Source organism: Macaca nemestrina, chromosome 6 (assembly GCF_043159975.1).
Source record: "Macaca nemestrina isolate mMacNem1 chromosome 6, mMacNem.hap1, whole genome shotgun sequence".
Lineage (NCBI taxonomy): Eukaryota > Metazoa > Chordata > Mammalia > Primates > Cercopithecidae > Macaca > Macaca nemestrina.
In genome coordinates, this window is record NC_092130.1 from 69,968,404 (window position 1) to 69,995,220 (window position 26,817).

The 26,817-nt window shown below is 35.3% G+C and overlaps 1 protein-coding gene and 1 long non-coding RNA gene across 14 annotated transcripts in view; one reads left to right on the forward strand and one right to left on the reverse strand.

Annotated features, from left to right (window-relative positions):
- The window catches only part of LOC105471108 (transmembrane protein 232), a 306,948-nt gene that overhangs the window by 201,271 nt on the left and 78,860 nt on the right, over window positions 1-26,817 (forward strand). For 10 of the 12 annotated variants that reach the window (XM_071098619.1, XM_071098622.1, XM_071098621.1 and 7 more), the window contains one exon: window positions 4,170-4,417. In XM_071098619.1, coding sequence (XP_070954720.1) covers window positions 4,170-4,417 — 248 coding nt within the window. Of the gene's footprint in view, window positions 1-4,169; window positions 4,418-5,770; window positions 5,845-19,183; window positions 25,376-26,817 lie in introns of those variants that run through there. The other 2 variants (XM_071098624.1, XM_071098625.1) reach the window with 2 other exon arrangements.
- The window catches only part of LOC105471111 (uncharacterized), a 326,529-nt gene continuing 304,714 nt past the window's right edge, over window positions 5,003-26,817 (reverse strand). For both annotated transcript variants that reach the window (XR_011624804.1, XR_003015765.2), the window contains one exon: window positions 5,003-7,468. This is a non-coding gene — a long non-coding RNA (uncharacterized lncRNA). The remainder of the gene's footprint in view (window positions 7,469-26,817) is intronic.

The following is a 26,817-nucleotide window of genomic DNA, read 5'->3' on the forward strand; positions in this document are numbered from 1 at the left end:
TGGCCCTTGTAAAAGAGGATCATCTGTAATATCAAGTTCTGCCTTAGGACTTTCCTTTGGGGGGGCTGGTTCTGGGAGTTTTGCAGATTGTTAGGTTTTGGTATAGGGTCATGAAGGTCTATACATATGGTATTTCTGACCAGTTCCCTGCATCTTGCAAAATGGGTCTGATTGCAGGATGGTGTCATAATTAAGGCTACCATTGACTGCACATTGCTCCAGGCTGGGCAGCTCATAATTAGGCCAAACAGCATTGCAGAAAAAATATGTATATATATGTTTTCTCTTTAGATTATCAGTATCAAATTGATTCCAATGGTGGAGGATGCAGCCAAGCAAGGAATCAGGTGGAACAGATGGAGGGTTGCCCATAGTGGAATCAGGTGGAGTAGATGGAGAGTTGCCCATAGTGGTCTGGAAAAGAGAGGAGGACTTTGAATAGTGGAGGGTTTATCAAGTGACCTGAGTGATGCTTGAGGCATCCTGGAAAAATTCTAGGTCCTGACTGGAGTCCCCAGGGGCATTCACCTTTTGAGCCCTGTCTTAGTCTGTCAGACATCTCCGACATTAGATGGGTGCTGGCATTGCTTTGGAATCGTTCCCTCCACCACTAACCCATTATGAGTATTCCTTAAGGTTTTCCTATCCCACTTAAAGCAACTCTTTTACTCTCTAAATTTAGGCAAGAAATCCACATTAGATTATACATCAGTTCCTGCATAAATTCCTTTTCATGAATGCCCCCCCCATGCCCCACACAGACCATCTACAACATTCCCAGACCCTCTGACTTGTCCTAAACATCCCGTCCCTCTTTTTAAACAACCAGTCATCTCTTTTCTTTATAACATTCTTTGCATAGTTGGTGTGTTTCTTTTGTCCTTGACCAGTCAAATAGGGGAAGGGAAGAATTTAGCATGAAAAAAGAAGGCTCAAGTCACCTGAAATGTGTGTGAGTTCACTCTGGGGGAGCTGTTGCTGCCAATTGTGTCACATGTAGGAATCAGGGACTATAAGAAAAGAAGGTTTAAGTGGCCTGAAACATGAGTTCACCCTGTGCCACTGTCAATTGTGTCACACATAGAGATCAGGGACTATAACCAGAAAAGATAGAAAAGAGTCCATCCGCCTTCCAGGCAAGGCAGCTATCCCCATGCACTCCTTCGCCTTCAGACAACACTGGAGCATGGCCCTGGCCAGTTGCCCTCAAATACCAAGGAGCTACTAGGAAACAGCTGCAGAAATACTGAAAGAAAAAAAGGAAAAGGACTCAGGTCCCTTAGAACTGGGTGGTAGCAGTCAAGGGCTTCTACATGAAAACGTTTTCCATTTCTCCAGAGATTGGCCCCAGCCAGTAACCTGCAGTTGCCTCTGTGTTTAGGCACTGCCCACCAAGCATCCCAAGTTGGAAAGGAAAAGCCAGAAAAAGAGAGAGAGAGAGAGAGAAAGACTCCCCTATATGAAACAGATAGGAAAAGGGGAAAGGAGAACAATAAATTCCAAATCCTATGCAAAGAAAGACTTAACCCATTATGAGTCTGATTGGTTGCAGGAAAGGACCAAACAGAGGTACTTTCAGTTTTTCATCTGCCACACAGAAACGTGGGGGTTGCAAGGAGAGTAGCCCCTGGTCCTTTTTTAACTTGGGCATGGAAAGTTGAGGTTTTTATTTTGATTTAGTTCTAGAAAGTCAGTGAGAATAGGCTTTAGGTTCCCTTTCTCCAGACCCTATTCTCCTGCCTCACAGGTTAATGTTATCTTTGATTACAGTATATTTTACCAAAAAGTGTATCATGAGAAGACATCAGTTTTTTGGTCCATTTGTTTACTCATTCATTTATTCATTCATAACTCTCTTAGTAATTCCAGAGTTCACCATAATATCTTCATTTGTGCAATACTGTACTATATGTTGAGTAAAAAAATGTAGGAGCTCTTTTTTGGTGGTGTCATTTTATTTTCTTTTTCTATGCTGAAGAATAAAATCATGTAATTTTATTGTGTAAAACATGATGTTTTAAAATATATATATGCTGTGAAATTGTCAAATTGAGGTAATTAACAAATGCATAACCTCATATAGTTATTATTTCTTTTGTGAGAACACTTAACATCTACTCTCTTAGCATTTTTCAAGATACGATGTATTTGTATTAACTATAGTCACCATGTTGTACATTAGATCTCTTGAATTTGTTTATTCTATCTAACTGAAATCTTTTGACCAACATCTCCCAAGCCCTTCACCCATCAGCCCCTGTTAAACACCATCCCACTCTACTTCTATAAGATCAACATTTTAGATTCTACATGTAAGTGAGATCATGTGGTATTTGTCTTTCTGTGCCTGGTTTATTTCACTTAACATGATGTCCCCCAGGTTCATCCATGTCGTTACAAATGGTAGAATTTTCTTCTATTTTTATGGCTCAATACTATCCCATTGTGTATATATACCACATTTTATTTATCCATTCATCTGTTGATGGACACTTAGCTTGATTTCATAGCTTGGCTATTGAGAGTAATGTTGCAATAAACATGGCAGGGCAGCTCTGTCTTTGACATACTGATTTTCTTTTGGATATACCCAGTAGTGGGATTACTGAATCATGTGCTTGCTTACTTTGCATGATTTTTGCCTTCTCCTTTGTAAATGTTTTTTTCATGTTATTCTTTGACTATATAACTTTATATAGTTATGTAGTCCTCTATCACTTTCACAGTGACACATATTTGCATACTTGCCTTTTGCTATTTTTCTCATTGCTTTAACTGATTTTCTTTCAGTCTATATCCTGAGACTGTACTCATTTTTTTCTACTATACTTTTGTCTAAATAATTCAATAATAAATCTTTCATCAGTAATTTAATTTAGCCAGGCCTAATTTTGGAAGCTGAAAGAGGTTAAGTTAAATGTTCATATATAGAAAAACATTTTCTATTTCTATCTTTTGTATCGCAAAATTGATATGCATCTAAAATGAATCCTGAGTGACTGGTAATGAGCTACCTGAAGACAGATAATACTCAATGAAAATGTAAAAACAAATGATAAAGGACGGTATCCAACTTATTTACAAGAAAAGGAGTTAATAGTATGTACATATCATGAACATAAAAAAATTGGTAACATATGCCATTTTACTTAGATTTTCATTTATTATTACTGATTATAGCCAGAGAAAATATGCCTCTGGCCATTTTAAAAGAAGTAATTAAAAAGTGGTCCTGGACATTAACAAACAGGAATAGGAAATTTCAGAAAATAGCTTTTTCTTGAATAAATATTGCTTAAATAATGGGAAATTTGTGTAATTTTTTTACTCTTTGGTGTTAGAACATATTAATTTAATCAAAATCAAAATCTTAAATATCTTCAATTTAAGCTAAATACAAAGCTCTTATTTGCTTTTCACTTAAAATTTTTGCTCTATAAAAATGTTCTGTTTAGCCGGGCATGGTGGCTGATGCCTGTAATCCCAGCACTTTGGGAGGCTGAGGCAGGCAGATCACCTGAGGTCAGGAGTTCGAGACCAGCCTGGCCAACATGATGCTACCCCGTCTCTACTAAAAATAACAAAAGTTAGCCAGGCGTGATGGTGTACACCTGTAGTTCCAGCTACTTAGGAGGCTGAGGCAGGAGAAGTGCTCAAACCCGGGAGATGGAGGTTGCAGTGAGCCAAGATTGTGCCACTGCACTCCAGCCTGGGTGACAGAGCAAGACTCCTTCTCAAAAAAGAAAAAAAAAATGCTCTGTTGAGATCAAGAACAATTTAGATTGTGTGTAAAAAAAAAAGTTTGATTTAATACAATGTACATTACTTCAACTGATTGCTTAATTTCCTATTAAATAAAATTCCAGAAAGTGTATGAAATTCTTACATGGCAAGTATATCAAATTAAAAATAAAAATTACCTTATTAAATTTTCAGAGTTTCAAGACTGGATGCATTAATGTTTATTTATTTCACTGAAATTGGCTATTTTGGTTTTTGAAATCTTTTGGAAAACTGCAATTTTTTAATCAAGATTATTTTTACTTAACAGGAAAAATGCAATATTAGTCAAAGAAAATAAAGATACTTTAAAAAATTTAATAATACATGATTTTTTTTTCTCCCATTTAATCCTGTTTCAACTGATTCCTTCTTGTTTCTTTCAACAGGCTGAGTTAAATGACCCAACCGATCCTTTCACTAGGTATAGTACAAACATCTCATCAAATGTAGGAGAAGAAGTTTTCTCCAAATATATTGGGTGGAGAATTGCCGACACTCTTTCCAAACTATTCTTTCCCCCCATTGAGGCCCGTGTTCTTCCTTTGAAGAAACCATCAATAAAAAAGGATCAAACAAAATATCCGAATAAAAAGCTGGAGTCCATGAAAAAGAAAGTTCTACATTTCACTGTAAGGTAAAGAGAAGTACTATTGGTTTTATTATTCTAATACATTACAATTCAAAATCACAGAAATTATAGATAATTATTTGCCACATTAGTTAACTCAGTTTCTCTTCTTCAATTCAAATTTTGGTTCGATCACCTCCTAGGTGGTCTATCATTGAGCAAGTTCCTCCCTTCTCCGAAACTCTTCATGTTTGTAATAGGCATTATTACATAATACAAATCAATATTAATGTAATTCTTGTGAGATAAATACTAACTTAAAACAGAAACCAAATCATTCAATATTCAAAATTTTAAGACTTTATTTTATGTGTGTATACATACATATATATACATACTTGATATGTATCTTACATATCTAAGTTAGAGTCTTGAACATAGTAAGTCTTCAAAAACTGGTAGTTATGAGACTAATTAGATTTTATGTTTCAACTCCTCATAAATTTATTTCAAAGGACTCCAGGAAACATTGGACTTAGGAATGATTTATTAAAGTGAATAATTTTCAAATTTATTTACAATTTCTCCAGTGGTAGATTTCTTTCAGATTCTTGGGGTCCCTGTTGTCATTTTAAGATACACAGAATGTTAAAAGTCACTTTTAGACAGATTTTTAAAATAGATGAAAAATCACTCCTGATATATAACACAGGCCCTATTTTACATTGTAAATCTCTTAGTAAAGCTTTAATCACGACAGAAACTTTTATTTACTTTTTAACCCAAGTCATTTGAAGAATATATTGTTATATTTTTTCCTATTTATTTTAATACATTTACTATAAAGTCAGCTTTCCTTGTATTTTTAATTCATATTTTGATGTGTTTGGTGTTCTGTTGGGCAATTTATTCCTGATAGGCTGTGATTGATTGATTAATAGATAGCACACTGATTTTGATTTTACCATTCTGAATTTTTTGTTGTTGTTGTAGTAAATTGTACCTGCTATATATTGTTTTATACGTTACATCTGATTGGCTTTGCCTTTGTGTCTTTTTACAATCTAATGTAAGAGCCTTTTGTTCCTGGATTAGAGGAATTTAACCCAGTGAATAAACTTAGCTGGACTAAATAGTTGCTGAAAATGCATCTGTAAATTTAAACTTAACTGTAAATTTTATTCAATTCCTGAATATATACTTTCATATGTATTTATTCTTATTTATTTTTCATTTGACTAAGGTATTATCAAGTGTTTTAAATATGTGCTCAATATTTGAAAATATGTTGTATTTGCCTCCACAAATACGGAGTAATTTGGATTAATATGTAAAATCATTATCCTTTATAACTATTGCCACAGTATATTACTGTGTTTGCAAAGTCTAGTATAATATGTGATTCTCTTTCCTTTGTAGGATCTCCCCAGTTTTAGGAACTCTTATACATATTCTCTTTCATGAAAAATGCTCCAACTTTCTATATATTAAAGGTAAAAAGTCAAAGCCTCTTTAGATTATAGACCCTTCCTTCCCTGATTTACCCCCTCATCTCTCCCTATCCTAGGTAATAACATCAGTAATTTCTTGTGTGTCCTTTCAGGGTCTATAAAATGCAAATATAATACATTATTAGTATTTTTAATTTTTTCCCCTTCATTTTAACATGAAAGTTAGCATAGTAAACATAGTATTTGGCATCTTGCATTTGTCATTTAACCTGATTTCAGGTACATTTTTCCATTCCAATACATGGAAAATTTTCTAATTATTATCATTTTTTAAACAGACAAGTTTTCCTTATTGTGGATATATCATAATTTATTTAACCAGTTTTCTATTGGTTAAAGTCCTAGCTTGAATAATTAGACAAGAAAAAATAAAAGGCATCCATATCAGAATATAAGAAGAAAAACTGTCCCTGTTTTCAGGTGACATGACCTTATATATATATAACCCTAGAGACTCCACCAAAAAACTTTTAGAAGTAATTAATGAATTCATTAAAGTTGCAGGATACAGAGTCAACAAATAAAATCTGTTACATTTCTGTACACTAACAGTGAGCTATACGATAGAGAAATTAGGAAAACAGTTTCATTTACAATAGTACAAAAAAGAATAAAAAACTTAGGAATAAACTTAAATAAGGATGTAAACGACTTCTAGATTGAAAACCACAAAACCTTGGTGAAATAAAGAATACATAAATGAATGTCAGTTTGTATTCCTGTGTTGAAAGAATTAATCTTGCTAAAATGTTCACAGATTCAATGCTATCAAAATCACAATGGCATTTTCTAAATAAATATAAATAACAATTCGGAAATTCATATGGGAACACAAAAGATTGTGAATAACCAAATCAATCTTGAGAAGGAAGAATAAACCTGCAGGCATCACACTTTCAGATTTCAAAATATATTACAAAGCTACTGTAATTAAAACAGTATGGTATTAGCATAAAGACCAACGTATAGACTAATGAAACAGAATAGAGAGACCAGAAATAAATTCATGCACATATGGTCAATTAATCATTGACAAGGTTTCCAAGAATATATAACAGGGAAAAAAGATTCTCTTCAATAAATGGTGCTAGGAAAGCTGTATATCCACATGTGTAAGAATGAAATTGCACTCTTACACCAAGCACAGAAAGCAGATCCAAATGGATTAAAGACTTAAATGTAAGACATGATACTAAAAATCCTAGAAAGGAGCAAAGAACGAAAACTTCTTGACATTTGTCTTTACAATGTTTTCTTGAATATGACACTAAAACTGCAGGTGACAAAAACAATTAGAACTACATCAAACTAAAAGTCTAATGCAAAGCAAAATAAACAATCAACAAAATTAAGTCATTCTACAGATTAGGAGAAAATATTTGCAAACCATATTTATGACAAGGGTTTAATTTCCAAATATATAAGGAATTTCTTCAATTCCATAGCCAAAAAACTCTCAGATCTACTAAAAATAGGTTAACAACTTGAATAGATATTTTTCTAAAGAAGATATACAATTAGCAGTAAGTATATACAACAACGTTCAATGTCAGTAATCATCAGTGAGATCCGTGAGAGAGAAAGGTCTTGGGGGATGAGAGGTCACCTGAAGAGAAAGACCACATAGAAAAGAATCAGTGCCCCAGCTGGCAGCCCACGACAAGGCCTTAGACATACTAGGAAGCCATCTTGGACCATACAGCCCAGCCCAGCTCTCAGCTTAATGCACCTGCATGAATGAGCTCAGCCAATACTGTTTAGTGTGTAGATTAGCAATCCCCAGTGAGCCCTACCCCAATTCCTGACCTACAGGATTAGAACAGCAGATCATTATTGTATTATTATTATTATTATTATTATTTGAAATGGAGTTTTGCTCTTGTTACCCAGGCTGGTGTGCAATGGTGCGATGTTGGTTCACCACAACCTCTGCCTCTTGGGTTCAAGCGATTCTCCTGCCTCAGCCCCCTGAGTAGCTGGGATTACAGGCATGCACCACCACGCCTGGCTAATTTTGTATTTTTAGTAGAGATGGGTTTTCTCCATGTTTGCCAAACTAGTCTCGAACTACCAACCTCAGGTGATCCACCCGCCTTGGCCTCCCAAAGTGCTGGGATTACAGGCATAAGCCACTGCGCCCAGCCCATTATTATTTTAAGTCACTAGATTTTGGGATGTTTCTCAAGCAGCAATACAGGATGAAACAAAACTCTTCTTAATTATTACATAATAGTCTAATAGTGTCCTGTTAGATCCTCTTGTTAATGATTGATCTAGAAATTTTTCATAAGTAGTCTTAAGTAATATTTGTTTATAATTGTGTATTTCCTGTTTAATTTTTGTCAAGTTTTGCTATCATTGTTATTCTTTGGAACTTTTTTTCTGTGTTCCAAAATAATTTCAGAAGCTCAGAATAATCTACTCTTTCAAGCTATGTTAGAATTCCCTCTTTTTAAAATTTTAATTATTATGAATACGTACTAGTTGTACATAATTATGGAGTATACGTGATATTTTAACACAAGCATACAATGTATAATGATCAAATCAGAGTAATTAGGGTATCTGTCACTCTAATAATTTGTCATTTCTTTGTGTTAGGAACATTCCAACTCCACCCTTTTATTTTGAAATATACAATAAATTATTAACTATAGTTGCCCTGTTGTGCTACTGAGCATCAGATCTTACTCCTCCTACCAAACTCTCTCTCTCTTTCCATATATATATATTTATATATGTATATATATTTATATGTGTGTGTGTGTATATATGTGTATATATATAACCATTTAACCATCTTCTCTTTATCCCTCCCTCCTTCTTCACTCTTCACCACTCCTCCTGACTTCTGGTAGCCATCCTCCATCTCCATGAGTTCAATATTTATTTAACTTCTGAATATGAATGAGAACATGCAGTATTTGTCTTTCTGACCTGGCTTATTTAACTTAACATAATAGCCTCCAGTTCCCTCCATGTTGTTGCAAATGACAGGATTTCATTCATTTTTATAGCTGAATAATATTACATTGTGTATATATACCACATTTCCTTCATTTGTTCATCTATTGATGGACATTTGGGTTGATTCCAAATTTTGGCTATTGTAACAGTGCTGTGATAAACATAGGAGTGCAATATTCCTTGATATACTGATTTTCTTTCTTTTGGGTGTATACCCAACAATGAGATTGATGAAACATATAGCAGTTCTGCTTTTGTTTTTTTGAGGAACCTCCATACTGTTCCCCATAGTGGCTGCACTAATTTATATTTCTTCCAACAATGCATGAGTGTTCCCCTTTCTCCACATCCTCACCAACATTCATCATTGCTTGTCTTTTGAATAGAAGCCATTTTAAGTGGGATGAGATGATATCTCATTGACATTTTAATTTGAATTTCTCTGATGATTAGTGATGTTGAACATTAATCATCAGTACCTTATGCCTCTTCTAAGGTAGTTCTTTGTCAAAATTTTTTTTTCTATGGCTGTTGACAAGATTGATATTCAGCCCAAATGCACATGTACGGCAACATTCAGTTTTGATTGTTGGAAGCCCTGCCTTAAAATCATCTAGAATATCAATCCTGAATATCAGTCTATTTAGATCTTTCTTTTTCTTAAGTCAATGTTAACAATTTTAACATTATCTTTTCTCTGAATATTATTTATTCCATCCCATTTTTCAGAATTTATTTGGCCATAATTGAACAAAGCAGTCTATTGTGATCCTGTAATTCTTTCTGTTTCTGTATTATTTTGCCCTTAACCAATTCTTACTTTGTGTATTTGAATTTTGTTCTTTTTATTCACCTTAGTTAGTTTAGCTAGATGCTAAATCTATTTTATGTTTTTTTTTTTTCAATGGACCAGCTTCTAGATTCTAACTCTCATATATTTTTGTGCTTATTTATATGAGTTTGTTACTTCTTTGGTCTATTTTGTGGTTAATTTTCTAATTTCTTGAAGAAGGTGCTAAATCATGTGGGAAACTTTCTTCCTTGGCATTTGTCTAAATCATTATTTAAGTTCCAAAATCATATGAGTGTTGCTGCCAAAAGGTACACTTTATTGCAGCTGTTATAATTGAGCGCAGCAAGGCTGATGGGCAGGCTTTCCTTTGTGTTCACAAATAGTCAACAGAAAAATGTTTGAGTTTTGAAATAGTTTTAAGCATTTTTTTTCAATAATTCTAAAATCAGTGAGGAAGACATATAGATTTGGGGTTAAGGATCACACAGCCTGGCTTTAGTAGTCTTGTGTGCAGAAATAAATACTGCAAAACTACTTGTGTATTTCCTACATTTTTATAAAATTGTAACACAATCAAGATACAATGAAAATGGCAGTTCTACGTGGCCTGGGTATTGGAATGTAGAGTCTCTGGATGTATTCTGTATATTCTGAAAGACAGACATGGAAGAATAATTCATCTGGAGCCACAAAGAGGACATTAAAGTGTACTTTGGTTTTGTGTCATGGACAGTTGAAGAAAGGGATAGCAAAAAATAAACTGGAAAAATAGAAAAAAATCAATGTTAACAAAAGCAGATTAAGAAAAAGCAAGAGAAAGTATATACAGGTGATGAAAAGGCAGGTGGAGATCAATAGTGCCTGCTGGGACACAAGAGATGAGAGAAAGAGAGAAAGAGAGAGAGAGAGAGAGACAGAGACAGAGAGAGAGACAGAGAGAAAGTAGACATAGAGGAAATGTGTGAAAAAATAGCAAATGGAGAAATAAGAGCAATAAGCAGAAATAAAGATGAAAGAGAACAAAAGGAAAGAGAAAAGATATGAGGGAAGAGACATACTGAGGATGAAAGGTACAAATAAAAGGATGTGCACAAGGTTAGGGAGAAGGGAAAGACAATATGCAAAGTCAGAGAAGAGTGAGACAAAAAAGGAGCAGGTGGGGGGGTTAAGACCCAAAAAGTCCTGTAGGTTTTGAGGGATTAGTAAATTAAGCTTCTCTTTCAGAGCCTGCAGTTCATTAAATAAATGACAATCATACATCACTGGTCTTAGAAAAAAATGCTGTCTGCTTATCCAGTTTTTCACAGTCCATTGCAGACTCTAGCAATTAAATTTAGAATGTCTCCTCCCTGAGTGAGAATTATTCAGCAGCACAGCAAGCTGAGACTTCCTCTAGCAAGAGTTACCTCAGTGTTGTTTCATGGAGCAGCATTCCCACTGCATCATTCATATAGTCTATGTGAATGTGACTCCCTGCAGTTGTGCATAGTATCAGCTCCAGTTAGGGGCTCATCTCTGGGTAAAACAGAGGTCAGTGGAATGGAGCTACAGCTTGATGACAACAAGATAAGCCTAGATCAGGCCTGGCTAAACAGTCTTTCCTTTCTTATTAGGAGTATGGATTATATATAATCCATATATATGGATTTTTGTAAGTTTTTTTTATAAGTTTTTTTATAAGTTGTGTAAAAGCAAATTTAAATCTAAGCTATGCATTGAAGAAATTTCTCTGGTTGACTAAACATTAACTTCAGGAAATTGATATTTCCTTTTGCTTGATTCTCCATCTAAACAAAAGTTCCATAGCTAGCTCCTTTTGTTAGTTCGTCTCCTCCAGCTTCTAGGCTCCCAAATCGAATTAATAGAGTGAATCAACACCTGAGCATGCTGAAACCCCACAGGTCTAAATACAAAGACATAATTTAAAGCATACAGTTCCTTTTCATCCCTGAAAGGTCTTTATTCATAGTGCCACATCACCGATTCCTCATTTAGTGTTCCTAGATATCTCCATTTTGTGTTTTCAACAAGTGGAAATGTGAAAGACACCAAGAAGCCAACATATAAGGACTCCTATAGAAGGTGAGGCACATTTAAAAGGGCAGAGAAGAGGAAAATTAAGACAATGTTTCTTTATTGTCTGGGAGGACTAGAGCATGCTTATTTCAATGTGAAAATCTGAAAATTTTCTAGAAAGGAGAAGATGAGAACTTCCTTATTAATGAAGTGTCTGCTACATCTTATGACCCATAATTTTTTCCAAAAAAAAAAAATTCCTTATGTTTTTAGCCTATAGATTATTTTTAAAAATAATTTTGTCTTTACTATGTTTATAAACATATATTTTGCTCTGAATGGCTTGCAGGTTTGACTTTTTTTTTAATGTAATTTTTTCAAAAGAAAATTGATCATTTTGCTTCTGTATGTTGATTTTTTTTTAACTTTTCTTTAAGCTAGTACAACATGTTGTTGGATACATGCTCTTTTTGCCCCTCAGCATTTTTTAAAAAATATGAAAAAATCATTATGGTTTTTTATCATAAAAGTTGTAGACAAAAAAATAGGTATATAATAGTTTTACTTCAAAGCATAGTATTTCTCTCTTCCCTATTTGTCAGTAAAACTATCTCAAGTTTACCTTAAGGCTGAGAATTTAGAACTATGAAGATCAAATTTTAAAAACCCAATTCCTACATCTATACTTTCTTACTTCTGAGGTTTCTCATAAGTGTATTTTCTAAACTTATTCCTCGAATCTCTAAAATCTCATCAACAACTAATTATTTCCACATATATAAAGACTAGGAGAACATTAATAAAACTTTGTTCATGCTTAGTTTGTTCAAATTTTTATGTTAAAGAATATTCATTAAACTAGCGCCTGGAAGAGAGCCCAGGTAGTGCTAGTAAGAATGAACTGAGAACAGTTGTTGTCATTTATGCAGAAGATTTTACACAGCTGACTTTACAGGAAGGCCGTACCCAAGGCTAGTGCTCCTCCTCTGCAGCTTCCTTTATAAAAGGAGCTGGTGCCGTGGTAATAGAAGTAGGAGTCGCTAACATTTACTGAATGGTGGAAAGATGGGAAAGGTAAGTGCTACGATACCCTATGAAATAGGTTAAGAATAGGCTTTATTGGAGAGACTTAGAAGTCAGCCGTTAGCAGAAAGAAGTACGTGGTTTACATTTCGAATTATCCCATTGATTAGGGGTGCTGGAGTCTGGGGAAGCATTTGAACATTCACTGGGTTTGTATTTCAAAGAGAGAGTGCCTGACTGCTACTCTACCTTCTTATAAGAGTGTAAACTCCTTTTCAGTGGAGAAATAAATGTTTTGGGCTCAGTTATCACACCATCATCAGTCAGTTAGGTATCATCTAAGGGAGAAGATGATGGAAATGCCAGCTGCCCAGAACCTGGAGGCCTTAAGAGGCGCTCTTAATGGTTGTAAAGAAAGCATTGAATCATTGGGAAGTTGGATTTAGGAGAAGAAACTCCACAAAATGGGAGATTCTTAAGACCCTCTGTTCTAGGTAGCACGTTGCTAGACAATCCAAGATGATCAATTTTGTTTGACACCCCACATGAGTGCATTTTATAAGCAAGGCACTATGTGAAGTACTACCCTTAGATGGAGTTATGATTATTTCCTTCATTTATAGACACGGATACTGAGTTTTGATAAGGTTAGTTAGTCCAAGGATTTGCAACCATAAGTTCAGAAATTTGAATTTAAACAAAGGCATTCTGACTCTTGTGTTCACTGTGCTGCTTTCTTCTCCCTCATATGAATTTTATCTGATATCTAAGCCTTGAGTAATTGTTTAAAAACATGTTCTAACAAACAGAATTTTTTTTCAATTTCTGCCTTATGATTTTTGGAACTTGATTTTCATTAGGGGACTTATTTTTTCTAGACCTTGAAACTCTCTACTTAATTTTAGGAAATGTATATCAAAGAAGAGTCACTTTCTAGTAAGTCTAGTAAGTACATATAGAGAGAGTTTAAATAGAAGAGGGCCCCCAAAATAGACTTGGCCTCTTATTTAATATTGTGTGGGCTTGACCATGCCCCTAGGATGCCTAAGTAAAATGCCTTAAACCAATCTGTCTTGTTCTGTTTCATGAAGGAAAAAATGTAAAAAGTCTGTTTCTCCTTCACACTATATGAAATATGCTTAGTTTATAGGTTTTTTTCTGATTGGTTTAAAGTAAGTTACTTAACTTCTCTGAGTCTTAGGCTTCTAATCTTTAAAAATTAAAAAGCTGTACATTGCTCTAAGGTTTGTCCTGAGGATACAGAAAAAGAAGGTAGGTAAAGAGCCTGGACATGTCAGTTCCTTATCCTTTTGTTCTATAATTTACTAGATGTTCTAAAATATTTATTTTCTTTAGAATATAATATTTAATTCTTACCTTAGTAAGATTGTGATAAATAATAAGTGGAAGGTTTACATTTTTGTGCTTTTTTTTAAAGTTACGAATTGCTGCTAGCAACTTTTCAAGAGAACACACAGTTTCATGATGATTTCGTTTTTGGTTATGTTTTTTTTCCTTTCCTGCTTCTAGTTATTTAATTTAAAAGCAATTCATTTCTGGTTTTGACTATGTCAGACATGTATTTCAGGGGTATGGTGATAAGACATAGTATGAAAGAGAATCAGCATTGCTGGTCACAGTTGTTAGCTGCAGAGAGATAAAAAACACTGAGTGGTTCTTCAGAGATGGGCTTCTATTTATTGAGCCTTTGTGAAATAATTGAGTTTAAATAAATGGGTTGGATCATTGGCTTAGATCAGTTACTTAAGGTGTTAAAATGCCCAGAGATTGGGAGTGCAGATATTTCTTTGACATACTGATTTTATTTCTTCTGAATATATACTCAGAATATTAGGTTGGTGCAAACCTCATTTCAATTTTTGCAATTTTTAAAAATAATTGCAAAAACTATAATTACTTTTGCACCAATTGTATTACTATATAATACAATTGCCATATCATATAGTAGTTCTATTTCTAATTTATTGAGGAACTTCCATAGTATTTTTCGTAATAGACATACCAAACTACATTTTCACCAATAATGTATAAGTATTCCCTTTTCTCCATCTCCCCACCAACACTTATCTTTTGTCTTTTTGTCTTTTTAATATCCATCTTCACAAGTACGAGTTAATACCTGTGGTTTTGATTTGCATTTCCCTGATGATTAGTGATGTTGTGAACCTTTTTCATATACCTACTTGTTTGCCATTTGTGTGACTTCCTTGGAAAAATGTCTATTCAGTTTCTTTGTTCACTTTTTACTTGGGTTACCTGGGATTTTCTCCTTTTTTGGTGGTGTTTTTCTGTTTTGTTCTTGTTTGGTTTTATGTGCTATTAAGTTGTATGAGTTTCTTTTGTATTTTGAATATTAACCACTTATTGGATATATGGTTTCCAGTTATTTTCTCCCATTCATAGCCTGTCTCTTCACTCTGTTGATTGTTTCCTTGACTTTGCAGAAGTTTTGTTTTTAGTTTAACATAATTCCACTTATTCATTTTTGCTTTTGTTGACATTGAAGTGCTCTTGGAAGCTTAGAGATGGAATTCAACTATTAATGTCAAAACTATGCTTCAAACATCTATTTGCAATATATAACTCAGTTTATTTGCAAACTTGCCTTGGAGATAAATCAATGTCTATCTATCTGTTACATCTTCCCTCCTTTCCTGTCTTTCCATTGGTGAGACAGAACCTTGGTCTGAGCAGGAAATATAGGTGTCATCAATGGGGCAATAGCTTTAGCTGCCACTTTCACTGCCATAGCTTTATGCTTATACAAGTGTCTAGCTTTAATACAATCATCAACCCTAGGACTTCTCCATTCACAGTAACATGATGTGATGCAGAATCTTAAAAATAACACAAGTATTAAAATGATCTTGGTGAGATTTAAAAGCATTCTATATTTCAAATACGGATCAATTAGGATGAAAATGACAGCACTATGAGAAGATAAAAATAATACAACAGGAAACAAAAACAAGATCTACATGTTTTTGTTTTGTGTTTTGTTTTTTATGTGCTCTTTGCTCTTTCAAAGAAAAGGGCATTGTTGAGCTTGTGATGAAATATTTTTGCAGTAGTTGATAAACATTCATTGACTGCTTAATTAGAATGTAAACTCTCTGAAGCCTTAGTATCCAGGACAGATGTTTTCAGATTTCTGTCCGCCTGTCAGAGAAATTGATGTTTCCAACTAACCAGCCTTCTTATAGTGGTCTCTTGCTATGGATTTAAATGTAAGCAAGAAACAGACCTCCTAATAGAGGTAATGTGTTCCTTCAGTAAGCATTCATTGAACACTTCTATGTGAAGGCATTGTGGTAGGCTCTGGGAATATAAAGAAAAATAACCCGTGCCCAACAGCATGATTGATTGGATTCTTGTCTAGAACTACTGCTTGTGACTCTAGCATGTTGGTTGTGCACCAAAAGTTATTTGGAACTTTGCAACCAAATAGTTTACTTTTCCATAAATTCATTTATTCAATAATTATTTATTGAGTGCCTAATATAGGCCAGATACTATGAAAGAAAATGTCTCAGATATAATACTTAATAAAAATTATACTTCTTTCCCAATGGAACTTTTAGTCAAGTATAGGAGGTAGATGTTAATTAAAACCACACATATACATGTAAAATTATGCAAAAAATGTATTACATCTCTGTAATGATGAGTGTGATGAATGAGAACTACATTGTGTTATAAATAGTGATGTGTCCTGAGGGAGAGGTACATGATGTATAAAAGCATGTACTGGTAGGGAGAGTTCAGGGAAGGGAGACTGTATGCCAAACGGAAGGGACAGGATGTGCAAGTTCCTATGTTGCAAGGAACCATGGAGCATTTAAGGAACTGAAAACCAGTGGTATGGCTGGCTCATCAAGACCACAGAGGAAGAGGTGACCAGGATTTTCCATTTTATCTTAGGAACCACAATAAGCATTAAATGTGTTTTATGTGGTAGAGTGAGGAGTGGAAGGTAATGAGTATGTGTTTGTGTTAGAGGTTGTGACATAATCAGAGATGTGAGGTACTATAGCTAAGTGACTTCGTTAACTTCTCTAAACCTAAATGTCTTCATATATAAAGTGATGTAATGATAACACCTTTATTGTTGGGTGCTTAGGAGAAATTAGGTAGTCAAGTGAATGTGTTTATTACGGTACCTGTTACAAAGTAAGCACAAAAAGTGTATTAATATTACATAAATGAATATAGTATAAAATAATCTATAAATATAATCTGATATATTAATATAGTATTATAAGTTGGTATAATAATTATTACTTAATATCATAATTTTTATTTTTTTTTCTTTTTTTAAATTATACTTTAAGTTCTGGGATACATGTGCAGAATGTGCAGGTTTGTTACATAGGCATACATGTGCCATGGTGGGTTGCTGCACCCATCAACCTGTCATTTACATTAAGTATTTCTCCTAATGCTATCCCTCTCCTTACTCCCCACCCCCAACAGGCCCTGGTGTGTGATGTTCCCCTCACTGTGCCCATGTATTCTCATTGTTCAACTCCTACTTATGAGTGAGAATATGCGGTATTTGGTTTTCTGTTCCTGTGTTAGTTTGCTGAGAATGATGGTTTCCAGCTTCATCCATGTCCCCGCAAAGGACATTAACTCATCCTTTTTTATGGCTGCATAGTATTCCATTGTTTATATATGCCATATTTTCTTTATCCAGTCTATCATTGATGGACATTTGGGTTGCCTCCAAGTCTTTGCTATTGTGAATAGTACTGCAATAAACATATGAGTGCATGTGTCTTTATAGTAGAATAATTTATAATCCTTTGGGTATATACCCAGTAATGAGATTGCTGGGTCAAATGGCATTTCTGGTTCTGGATCCTTGAGGAATCTCCACACTGTCTTCCACAATGGTTGAACTAATGTACACTCCCACCAACAATGTAAAAGTTTTCCTATTTCTCCACCTCCTCTTCAGCATCTGTTGTTTCCTGACACTTTAATGATTGTCATTCTAACTGGCATGAGATGGTATATTATTGTGGTTTTTATTTGCATTTCTCTATGACCAGTGATGATGAGCTTTTTTTCATATGTTTGTTAGCTGCATAAGTGTCTTCTTTTGAGAAGTGTCTGTTCATATCCTTCGCCCACCTTTTGATAGGGTTGTGGGATGTTTTCTTGTAAATTTGTTTTAGTATTGCCATTACTGGCTTTGTTAGATAAGGAGAACATGAAAGATGCCATTCAATATAGCATGCATGAGATTAGTGGCAGTAGAAATGGAAAGGAGGTAAATAAATTGCATAATGTTTAGAATAAAGAGCAATAGCATTTGGTGATCATTAAATATGAAAGGGTGACAGGAAGGAGATGAAAATACCAAAGGTGCTTCTTTTTTTTCCAGGCTGAGCAACTGGTTGAATAGTTGTGCCATTCACTAAGACAAAGAATAATGGAAGTGGACAAGGCAGAGTTGGGGGTAGGAAAAGATTGTGGGTTTGGCTTTGGACATGTTGAATTTGTGGTACTGCTTTTGAGTTCTTTCAGTGGAGATGTTAAGTATGCAGTGAGTTTCACAGTTTTGTAGTTCAGGAAAGAAGCCTGGGCTGTGAGTCATTTGATTAAATGTGATGATTAAAGTCATGGGCATAAGCAACATTTCCTTGGGAAGGAACACAGAATAACATGAGAAACAGGCCTCTGGTAGAATTTTGAGGAATGTCACCATTCAATGTATGGAAAAAGAAGAAGGATATAAAAGCAAAAAACAAACCAAACCTTAGGAACAGCCAGAAAGTTAGAAGAAAATCCAAGAGGATTTATAAAAACTTAAGAAAAATTTATAAAAGATTGTGATAACCTTAAAATATGGTAATGCTTTAAATTTTTTAGGTGTATGGAGATGTTGATTTCAAGGACAGATAAAGACTTTCCTAAAATCTACCCATTCAGATAGTGATAGAATTGTGATTTTTCATTATCCGTGAGTGTGCATTGTGTTCACTGAATGTAGGTGACAACAGGAGTCATTCCCATATGTGTGAATGATATTTCTAAAGAACTTATAGTAGCAACCTAATAAAACATTTTTAAGTGTTTTTTTAAAATGCATTACATGGGAAGGGCAGTAATTTGTATACCATATATAATATATGTATATTTATGTATATACAACAGAAATGAATTTAGATTCTCTAATAGAACATTTACACATATCAAAATACCAAGAAATCATGAAGGCAGATTATTACTTAGAAGCAACATTTAATGACTTTTCTGGTTAATTCATAGGTTTACAGGTGTTTGTAAAATTTTACTTGTCTATCAGAGTTTTTTGTTTTGGAGACATGGTCTTGCTCTATTGCCCAGGCTGGAGTGCAGTGACACAAATGTAACTCAGCAAACTCAAACTCCTTGGCCCATGAGATCCTCCTGCCTCAGCCTCCTGAGTAGCTAGGAGTTACAGGCACACACCACCACACCTGACTAATTTTTTAAATTTTTATTTTTGTACAGACAAAGTGTTGCTGTGTTGCCCTGGCTGGTCTCGAACTCCTGGCCTCAACTGGTCCTCCCACCTCAGCATCCCAAAGTCTTGGGATTACAGGCATGAGACACCATGACCGGCCAAAAAAATTTTTTAAAGATTTATGAATTAATTTTGCATATATATATATGTGTGTGTGTGTGTGTGTGTATGTATATATATATGTGAGTGTGTGTGTGTGTATATATATATCATTAGCAGTGGCATTGTGTGTCTCTTCAATCAGTTTATCCAATAAACAAAGCATATATGCATATTTAGGGGATTGCTCTCTTTCCATAGCACATTTAGTCCTAGTACTTCATTTTCATTCATGAAAGGGAAACAGCACAAACAACTTGACCAGACTTTACATGAAAATGTTCATGTCAAGGGCAACAATGAAATCAGAAGTGTTAGAACAGACCCAAAAGATCCTTCAAACAGGCTTGAGGCGCTGTGCAATATGGACTCCCATGAGGAGTGCTAATGACCAGAAGGAGGGCACAAGGAAGATCCTAGTCAGAGAGGTGGAGACACCATGACTGTCTAAAAATTGTGTGACATTTAAGTTTCATGAATGTCTTTATTACCCCCCAAGAGATATGAGTGAGTGTGTGTGTGTGTGTGTGTGTGTGTGTGTGTGTGTAATTTTGTTTTTCTTGTATTTCAACTCCTACCTCCTTTTTAAGGGGTGCATCTACATCCAACACTAATCATGCCTTCTATCTTTAATAAATTGTCATATCCATTTATCTTTCTGAACAGCTTCCACTTTCAACGCCAACTCTGTCAGAGCAATATAAGATCAGTAATTGCTAAGCATCCATCATATCTGAAGTGATATGTCACTAAATTCTTGGCTGTTCACAATAGTTCACTAACCTGAGTCTTGTTGAGCCAGAACTAATGTCAAGTGGTCCCCTTGGGTTTTTATTTTCTACATGAAACTATTTATTTAAAGAAAAACGCCTATCTTAAGCATGGAAATTTTACTAAACCATTTATGTAAGCAAGCCAACATTGTCACACAGAATTCTGAACACTGTTGCTTGACGAGTCAACCACCTATTAGCATGCAGATATCAAGCAAAGAGAGCTTGTGATAAGTAAATCATAGAAAAAAAAAAGTCACGTATAATAATTTTTCCTTGCCTCTTTTCTTGCTGAATTAGAAATGGCATGTCGTACAGGCAGCAATGATTTTTCCCGGTCTCTCTCTAAAGACCATGCATTTAAAATAAAAATAGGAATCTGACATAATCATCCTCACAAATTCTCAAATGCCTGAGGGTCTTATTCCAATAATGCTCACTATCTGTCTATAAATTAAATACGGAAAGAAGAACAATATATGGCAAATCTACTTGGCACTTAGACAGCTTCCATGATGGAACTATTTCTGGCTGGGAGAGTCAAGCCTGTTAAGAGTCAGGAAGGTGACATGGCCCATGGGCTTAGGGGGGGCAATTAACTCCACTCTGAGAACCTGAGTCAGCAATTCTATGTTAATATTCTGCATATTGGCTTCTAAGGCATTTTAGTCAAGTATGAGTTGGATTAACCCAGGGTAAAACTTTCCAGATTTATTATTAGCCTAACAGTATATTGCAGTAGTGGTGGTGAAGATGGTGGAGGTAGAGTAGTTGTGGAAGTGGCAGCAGCAATCGTCATCACATTCTCAGTCATCAGTAGCACTTGCTGTCACACACAATTCTTCACAGAGATGGCCAAAGAATTAACTACATGTTATGCATACTGATTTGAAGCAAGGAGAGGTTGTGACAAGTGCATGCATATCAAAAGAAGTAAAAAGTCACAAAAAATAATTCACAAACTCCCTTCCCCTTCCCCTATATTGTTCAGTTTCATGTACTACTCTATTAATAATCCCAATGTTGTGAAAACTGAAAAATCTCTAAATTCTGCATGATAGAAATCCATCACTATTACACATGAGCCAAGATAGACCCAGTGAGTAGTATTACTGTAAATTCTTCCACCCGTGGCTCAGTAAGCAGTAACTTTTGCCTTGTATTTCAAAGTTTTATTACCACTTGGTCAAATATGTTCAGGAGTATGATAAAGTTATAGGCCCAAGAGAGTGGTAATTTGGCTGGAAGATATAAAAAAGGAAAAATATAATTGCTTTTTTTGGACACTATATAGACAGAACACTACATATTTAGGAAATAATATACTGAAATAAATGAAAGTACTAAAAGAGTTCTCGATGAGGAACTTTCTCTCCTTCCCACAGTCAGAGATGCATCTAATCCAACCCTGACTGGATGGGGTTTCCAATGATCAGAAATGGAAATGATTCAGTGTTTATATACTTTGTTACTGAACAAGCCTCACTGTCAAAAAGTGATTCCTTATCTTTCACCTGTGATTGTAGCTATATGTTACAGCATGAATGAGAATCAGAAAAGAGGGTAGTTATTTTGATTGATGTAGACAGCCAAAGTGGGTAATTGAGACCCCTGAAACTCCCTTTAGGATTTGAATGATCCTATTTGACTGTCTTGGGGAGTCACAACAGTGGGATAATTACCACATTTTTACTCCAGTACGTGAACAGCTACTTCTAATACTGTTTTCTCAGTCCATTTGCATTTAGATTCTATTGGGGAGTAAAATGATCAGGGGTGAAATGAACCATAAAATATATTAATCTGTTCAAACTCAAGGAGACTTTAAAAATATGAGATTTAACCATCTGAGGAAAACAGGCTTGCATCCCAAACAAACAAAACAAACAAAAAACAACTCCATAAAACAAAACACACAAACCAACAATAATAAAAATTTGAGATTGGTGAAAAAAAAAATAGGTCAATTTAACATCCACTTTTATCTGTAAGGTGTGCTAGAAAGTAAACTTCTAGTCTTTTGTATAACTGGTACCATAGAACATTACTGTGGTTATCACAGTCTTGGAAGAAAACAAGTTATCATTAGAGAGTTATTTATGGTGAAACTAGCTCAGAGCAATTAACACCCTCTATATTTTAGTGTAATGAAAATTCAAGGAATTAGATATGTGAGTCTGATTTGGGCCACACCTGTGGGCAGCACTGTTGAACTGACAAGAATCCTCCACTTTTCATACTTCCTTCTCCTCACCTTGACCAAATTCTGAGTAGACATTTGAATAAAATAACAAAAAAGAAATAAAGAAGCATGGTTTAGTTCTGTGTAATTATGTGAATATAGGAATGCCTATTTAGGACAGGGTGCGGTGGCTCACGCCTGTAATCCCAGCACTTTGGGAGGCCGAGGAGGGCGAATCACTTGAGGCCAAGAATTCCAGACCAGCCTGGCCAACATGATGAAACCCCATCTCTCCCAAAAAATACCAAAAAAAAAATAGGATGTGGTTGTGTGCTTCTGTAGTCCCAGCTACTTGGGAGGCTGAGACACGAGAATTGCTTGACCAGGAGGTGGATGTTACAGTGAGCCGAGATCATGCCACTGCATTTCAGCCTGGGTGACAGATCAAGACTCTGTTTTAAAAAAAACAAAGAAAAGAAAAAACAAAAGAGTGTGTATTTAGGATATGTTAGGTACTTTAGAACGATTTTTCTTCCTACTATGGTCAGTGCAAACAATTCAGGTAGCAGATGGTGTTGCTTTTTCTCCTCTGCTCCACTGACCATCATGATCACCACAAGGACTTGTTCTTAGGCTAAAAGCTGGAGAGTTCACTTCCACCTATGAGGGTCCAAACAGACAGAGTAATAGAGAAGGGAGCTATCAGCAGTTAAAGAGTCATTCCCATGGAAGAGCCATAGGAGCCCTTTGGTCCAATGTCCTTCTTGTATTTGAGGAATTGAGATTTCACAAGGTTAATTGACTTGTCCTAAGATCACTCAGGAGTTAGGGAGCTGGGAATCAGACTTAGTAAGAACTCAAGATATCTTCTCTTCCAGTTTGGTTATGGAAAACTCCCATAATTTTCAAAGATATGTTGCAACACTCTAATGGTTAAAAGTGACTCTCTTGGGAGGAAAGAAGGTATACATGAATAAGAATTAACTTCATTGTTAATTTTTTTGAGGAAAAACAGTTTCTTGTATGAAAAAATAAGCACCCTGTCATATTTATGTGACAATGTGATGGCTAATTTTATGTGTCAACTTGCCTGGGCATTAAGGCATCCAAGTATTTGGTCAAACATTATTATGGGTGTGTCTGTGAGAGTGCTGTTAGAGGAGATCAACATTTGAATTAGTAGACCGAGTAAAGCAAGTTGCCCTCCCTAATTTGGGTAGCCCATGTCCAATCAGTTGAAGGTCTGAATAGAACAAAAAGGCTAACCCTTCTGTGAGTAAAGCAGAACTCCTCTGCCTGATGGGGTAAGCTGGGACATCAGTCTTTTCTTGTCTTCAGACTCGAACTGAAACAGACTCTTGGGTCTTCAGCCTGTGAGCTTTCAGACTGGAACTATACATTGGCAATCCTGGGTCTCCAGCTTGCCAACTGCAGATCTTGGAAATTATCAGCCTCTACAATCACATGAGTCAATTCCTCTCTCTATGTATGTGCATGTTTGTGTACACCTACTCACATCCTGTTGGTTTTGTTTTTGGGGGGAATTCTGAATAATAAAGGTAATTTTTGTATTATTTTCAATTCTGCCGCTTTGCTGTCTTCTATTCCAGCATCAACATCTCTCTTTGAAAGCAAGATATTTAAAATTTACAAGAAAACCACTTTCCTCTGCTCAAATAGCTATATTAAAATATGTCCTCTACATTTTATGTTGTTCCACAGCTCTACATCTCAAAGCAGAGTTTTAATAAAGGATTGTAAAATGTTCATATTTAAGGTGAAAACTAGTATAAAAATCTGCAGTAATTAATAGTATACTGTCTACAGTGATTATTAGATTTAAAATGGAGAAATAACTATGTTCGTTTATAGCTGTACACATAAATCCTGAGCCATGCTTGCAAATTAACTGATTGATTCAGGCCCATAAACTGCCAAGATAGTCCAAGGAATACAGTGTCCAATTCTGAACAACAAACAAAGGGAATAAAGAAAAGAGAGACACACGCAAATGATCAATTATTCCATGTCCTTATAGAATTCTATGGGGACAGAAAAGTCCTTAGGGACAGAAAAGTCAAGGCATCATTGTCCTCTAAAAAAGTCACACAGCTTCATTTTATGCAGAGTCATTTCATAACCACTCAAATTAGTGTTTTTTAAAGCAGAAGGTAAGGTGAAGGAGAAACATTTACTACAAATTCAACCAATGTTTAAGACTTGCTCTGTATAGCAGGGATAGGATAATGGGCTTATGGAAAACAAAGATCTTGTTTAAATTAATCCCATGGAACTTCAACCCAGGCAAACCTGAGTAGATGAGGCTCTGGATGCACATCGCTGCAGCATCTGGATGAAAAGTGGAATCAATCATTCCTTAATCCAGTTAGTGAGGTTCAAAATGATAAACATTTTATGTTGGTCTCTGGTGGTCCCTCAGCAGCCTGATCTTCCCTTCAGTACTATACTCAGGTATGCAACTATCTACGTTTGTTTTAATTTAAGTGGATTTATAAACACTTCAAATTTAACATATCTGAAATTGAACTCATCTCCCTTCCTTTCACCCAAACCTGCCCACCTCATTATTTTCTTAGTAAAGGGAAAATTCATTCTTGCATTAACTCAGATATTAAAATCATCTTTGACTCTATATCACCTACATTACGCATTCAATCTATCAGACAATCATATAGTCATTACTTTCCAAATATTTTCAAGATCGGGTCACTTTTCACTACTTCCACTGTTTTCACATGATTTGAAAAAGAAGAAAACAAATTGACATTGGAGACAAGACAGTCTAGCTGTCAAAGGGGCTTTTGTTAAGCTTTGGAATCATAGTAAAAATAAGAAGCTAAACATAACTGAAGTCTCTTCTGTAGGCTAGGCACCATGCTAACTAGAGATATGGTGATGAATAAGAAAAATATGCTTCCCAACGTTATATAGCTTATAACCTTAAAAAGGTAACAAATAGTTTCTTTTGCTGTGTAGAAGCTCTTTAATTTAATTAGATCCCATTTGTCAATTTTGGCTTTTGCTGCCGTTGCTTTTGGTGTTTTAGACATGAAGTCTTTGCCCATGCCTATGTCCTGAATGGTACTACCTAGGTTTTCCTCTAGAGTTTTTATGGTATTAGGTCTAACATTTAAGTCTCTAATCCATCTTGAATTAATTTTCATATAAGGAGTAAGGAAAGGATCCAGTTTCAGCTTTCTACTTATGGCTAGCCAATTTTCCCAGCACCATTTATTAAATAGGGAATCCTTTCCCCATTTCTTGTTTCTCTCAGGTCTGTCAAAGATCAGATGGCTGTAGATGTGTGGTATTATTTCTGAGGACTCTGTTCTGTTCCATTGGTCTATATCTCTGTTTTGGCACCAGTACCATGCTGTTTTGGTTACTGTAGCCTTGTAGTATAGTTTGAAGTCAGGTAGCATGATGCCTCCAGCTTTGTTCTTTTGACTTAGGATTGTCTTGGAGATGCGGGCTCTTTTTTGGTTCCATATGAACTTTAAAGCAGTTTTTTCCAATTCTGTGAAGAAACTCATTGGTAGCTTGATGGGGATGGCATTGAATCTATAAATAACCTTGGGCAGTATGGCCATTTTCACAATATTGATTCTTCCTATCCATGAGCATGGTATGTTCTTCCATTTGTTTGTGTCCTCTTTTATTTCACTGAGCAGTGGTTTGTAGTTCTCCGTAAACTAGTTCAACCATTATGGAAAACAGTATGACCCAGCCATCCCATTACTGGGTATATACCCAAAGGATTATAAATCATGCTGCTATAAAGACACATGCACACGTATGCTCATTGCGGCACTATTCACAATAGCAAAGACTTGGAATCAACCCAAATGTCCATCAGTGACAGACTGGATTAAGAAAATGTGGCACATATACACCATGGAATACTATGAAGCCATCAAAAAGGATGAGTTTGTGTCCTTTGTAGGGACATGGATGCAGCTGGAAACCATCATTCTTAGCAAACTATCGCAAAAACAGAAAACCAAACACCGCATGTTCTCACTCATAGGTGGGAACTGAACAATGAGATCACTTGGACTCGGGAAGGGGAACATCACACACTGGGGCCTATCATGGGGAGGGGGGAGGGGGGATGGGGGAGGGATTGCATTGGGAGTTACACCTGATGTAAATGACGAGTTGATGGGTGCTGACGAGTTGATGGGTGCAGCACAGCAACATGGCACAAGTATACATATGTAACAAACCTGCACGTTATGCACATGTACCCTAGAACTTAAAGTATAATAATAATAAAAAATAAATTAAAAAAACAAGAAATAAAGCGTTTAACTTAAATTTCAACAACAACAACAACAAAAACTTGTTATTATCTGTCTTTTTAATTAAAGCTACCAAAAAAGTGAAAGGTATATTGCTGTGTTTTTAATGTGCATTTCCCTATGATGAATGATGTTGAATGTCTTTTTACGTTCATATTGACCATGTGTTTACCTTCTTTAAAAAAAAAATCTCTTTAAATCCTTTTTCCATTTTTTAATTGGGTTCGTTGTCTGTTATTCGGTTG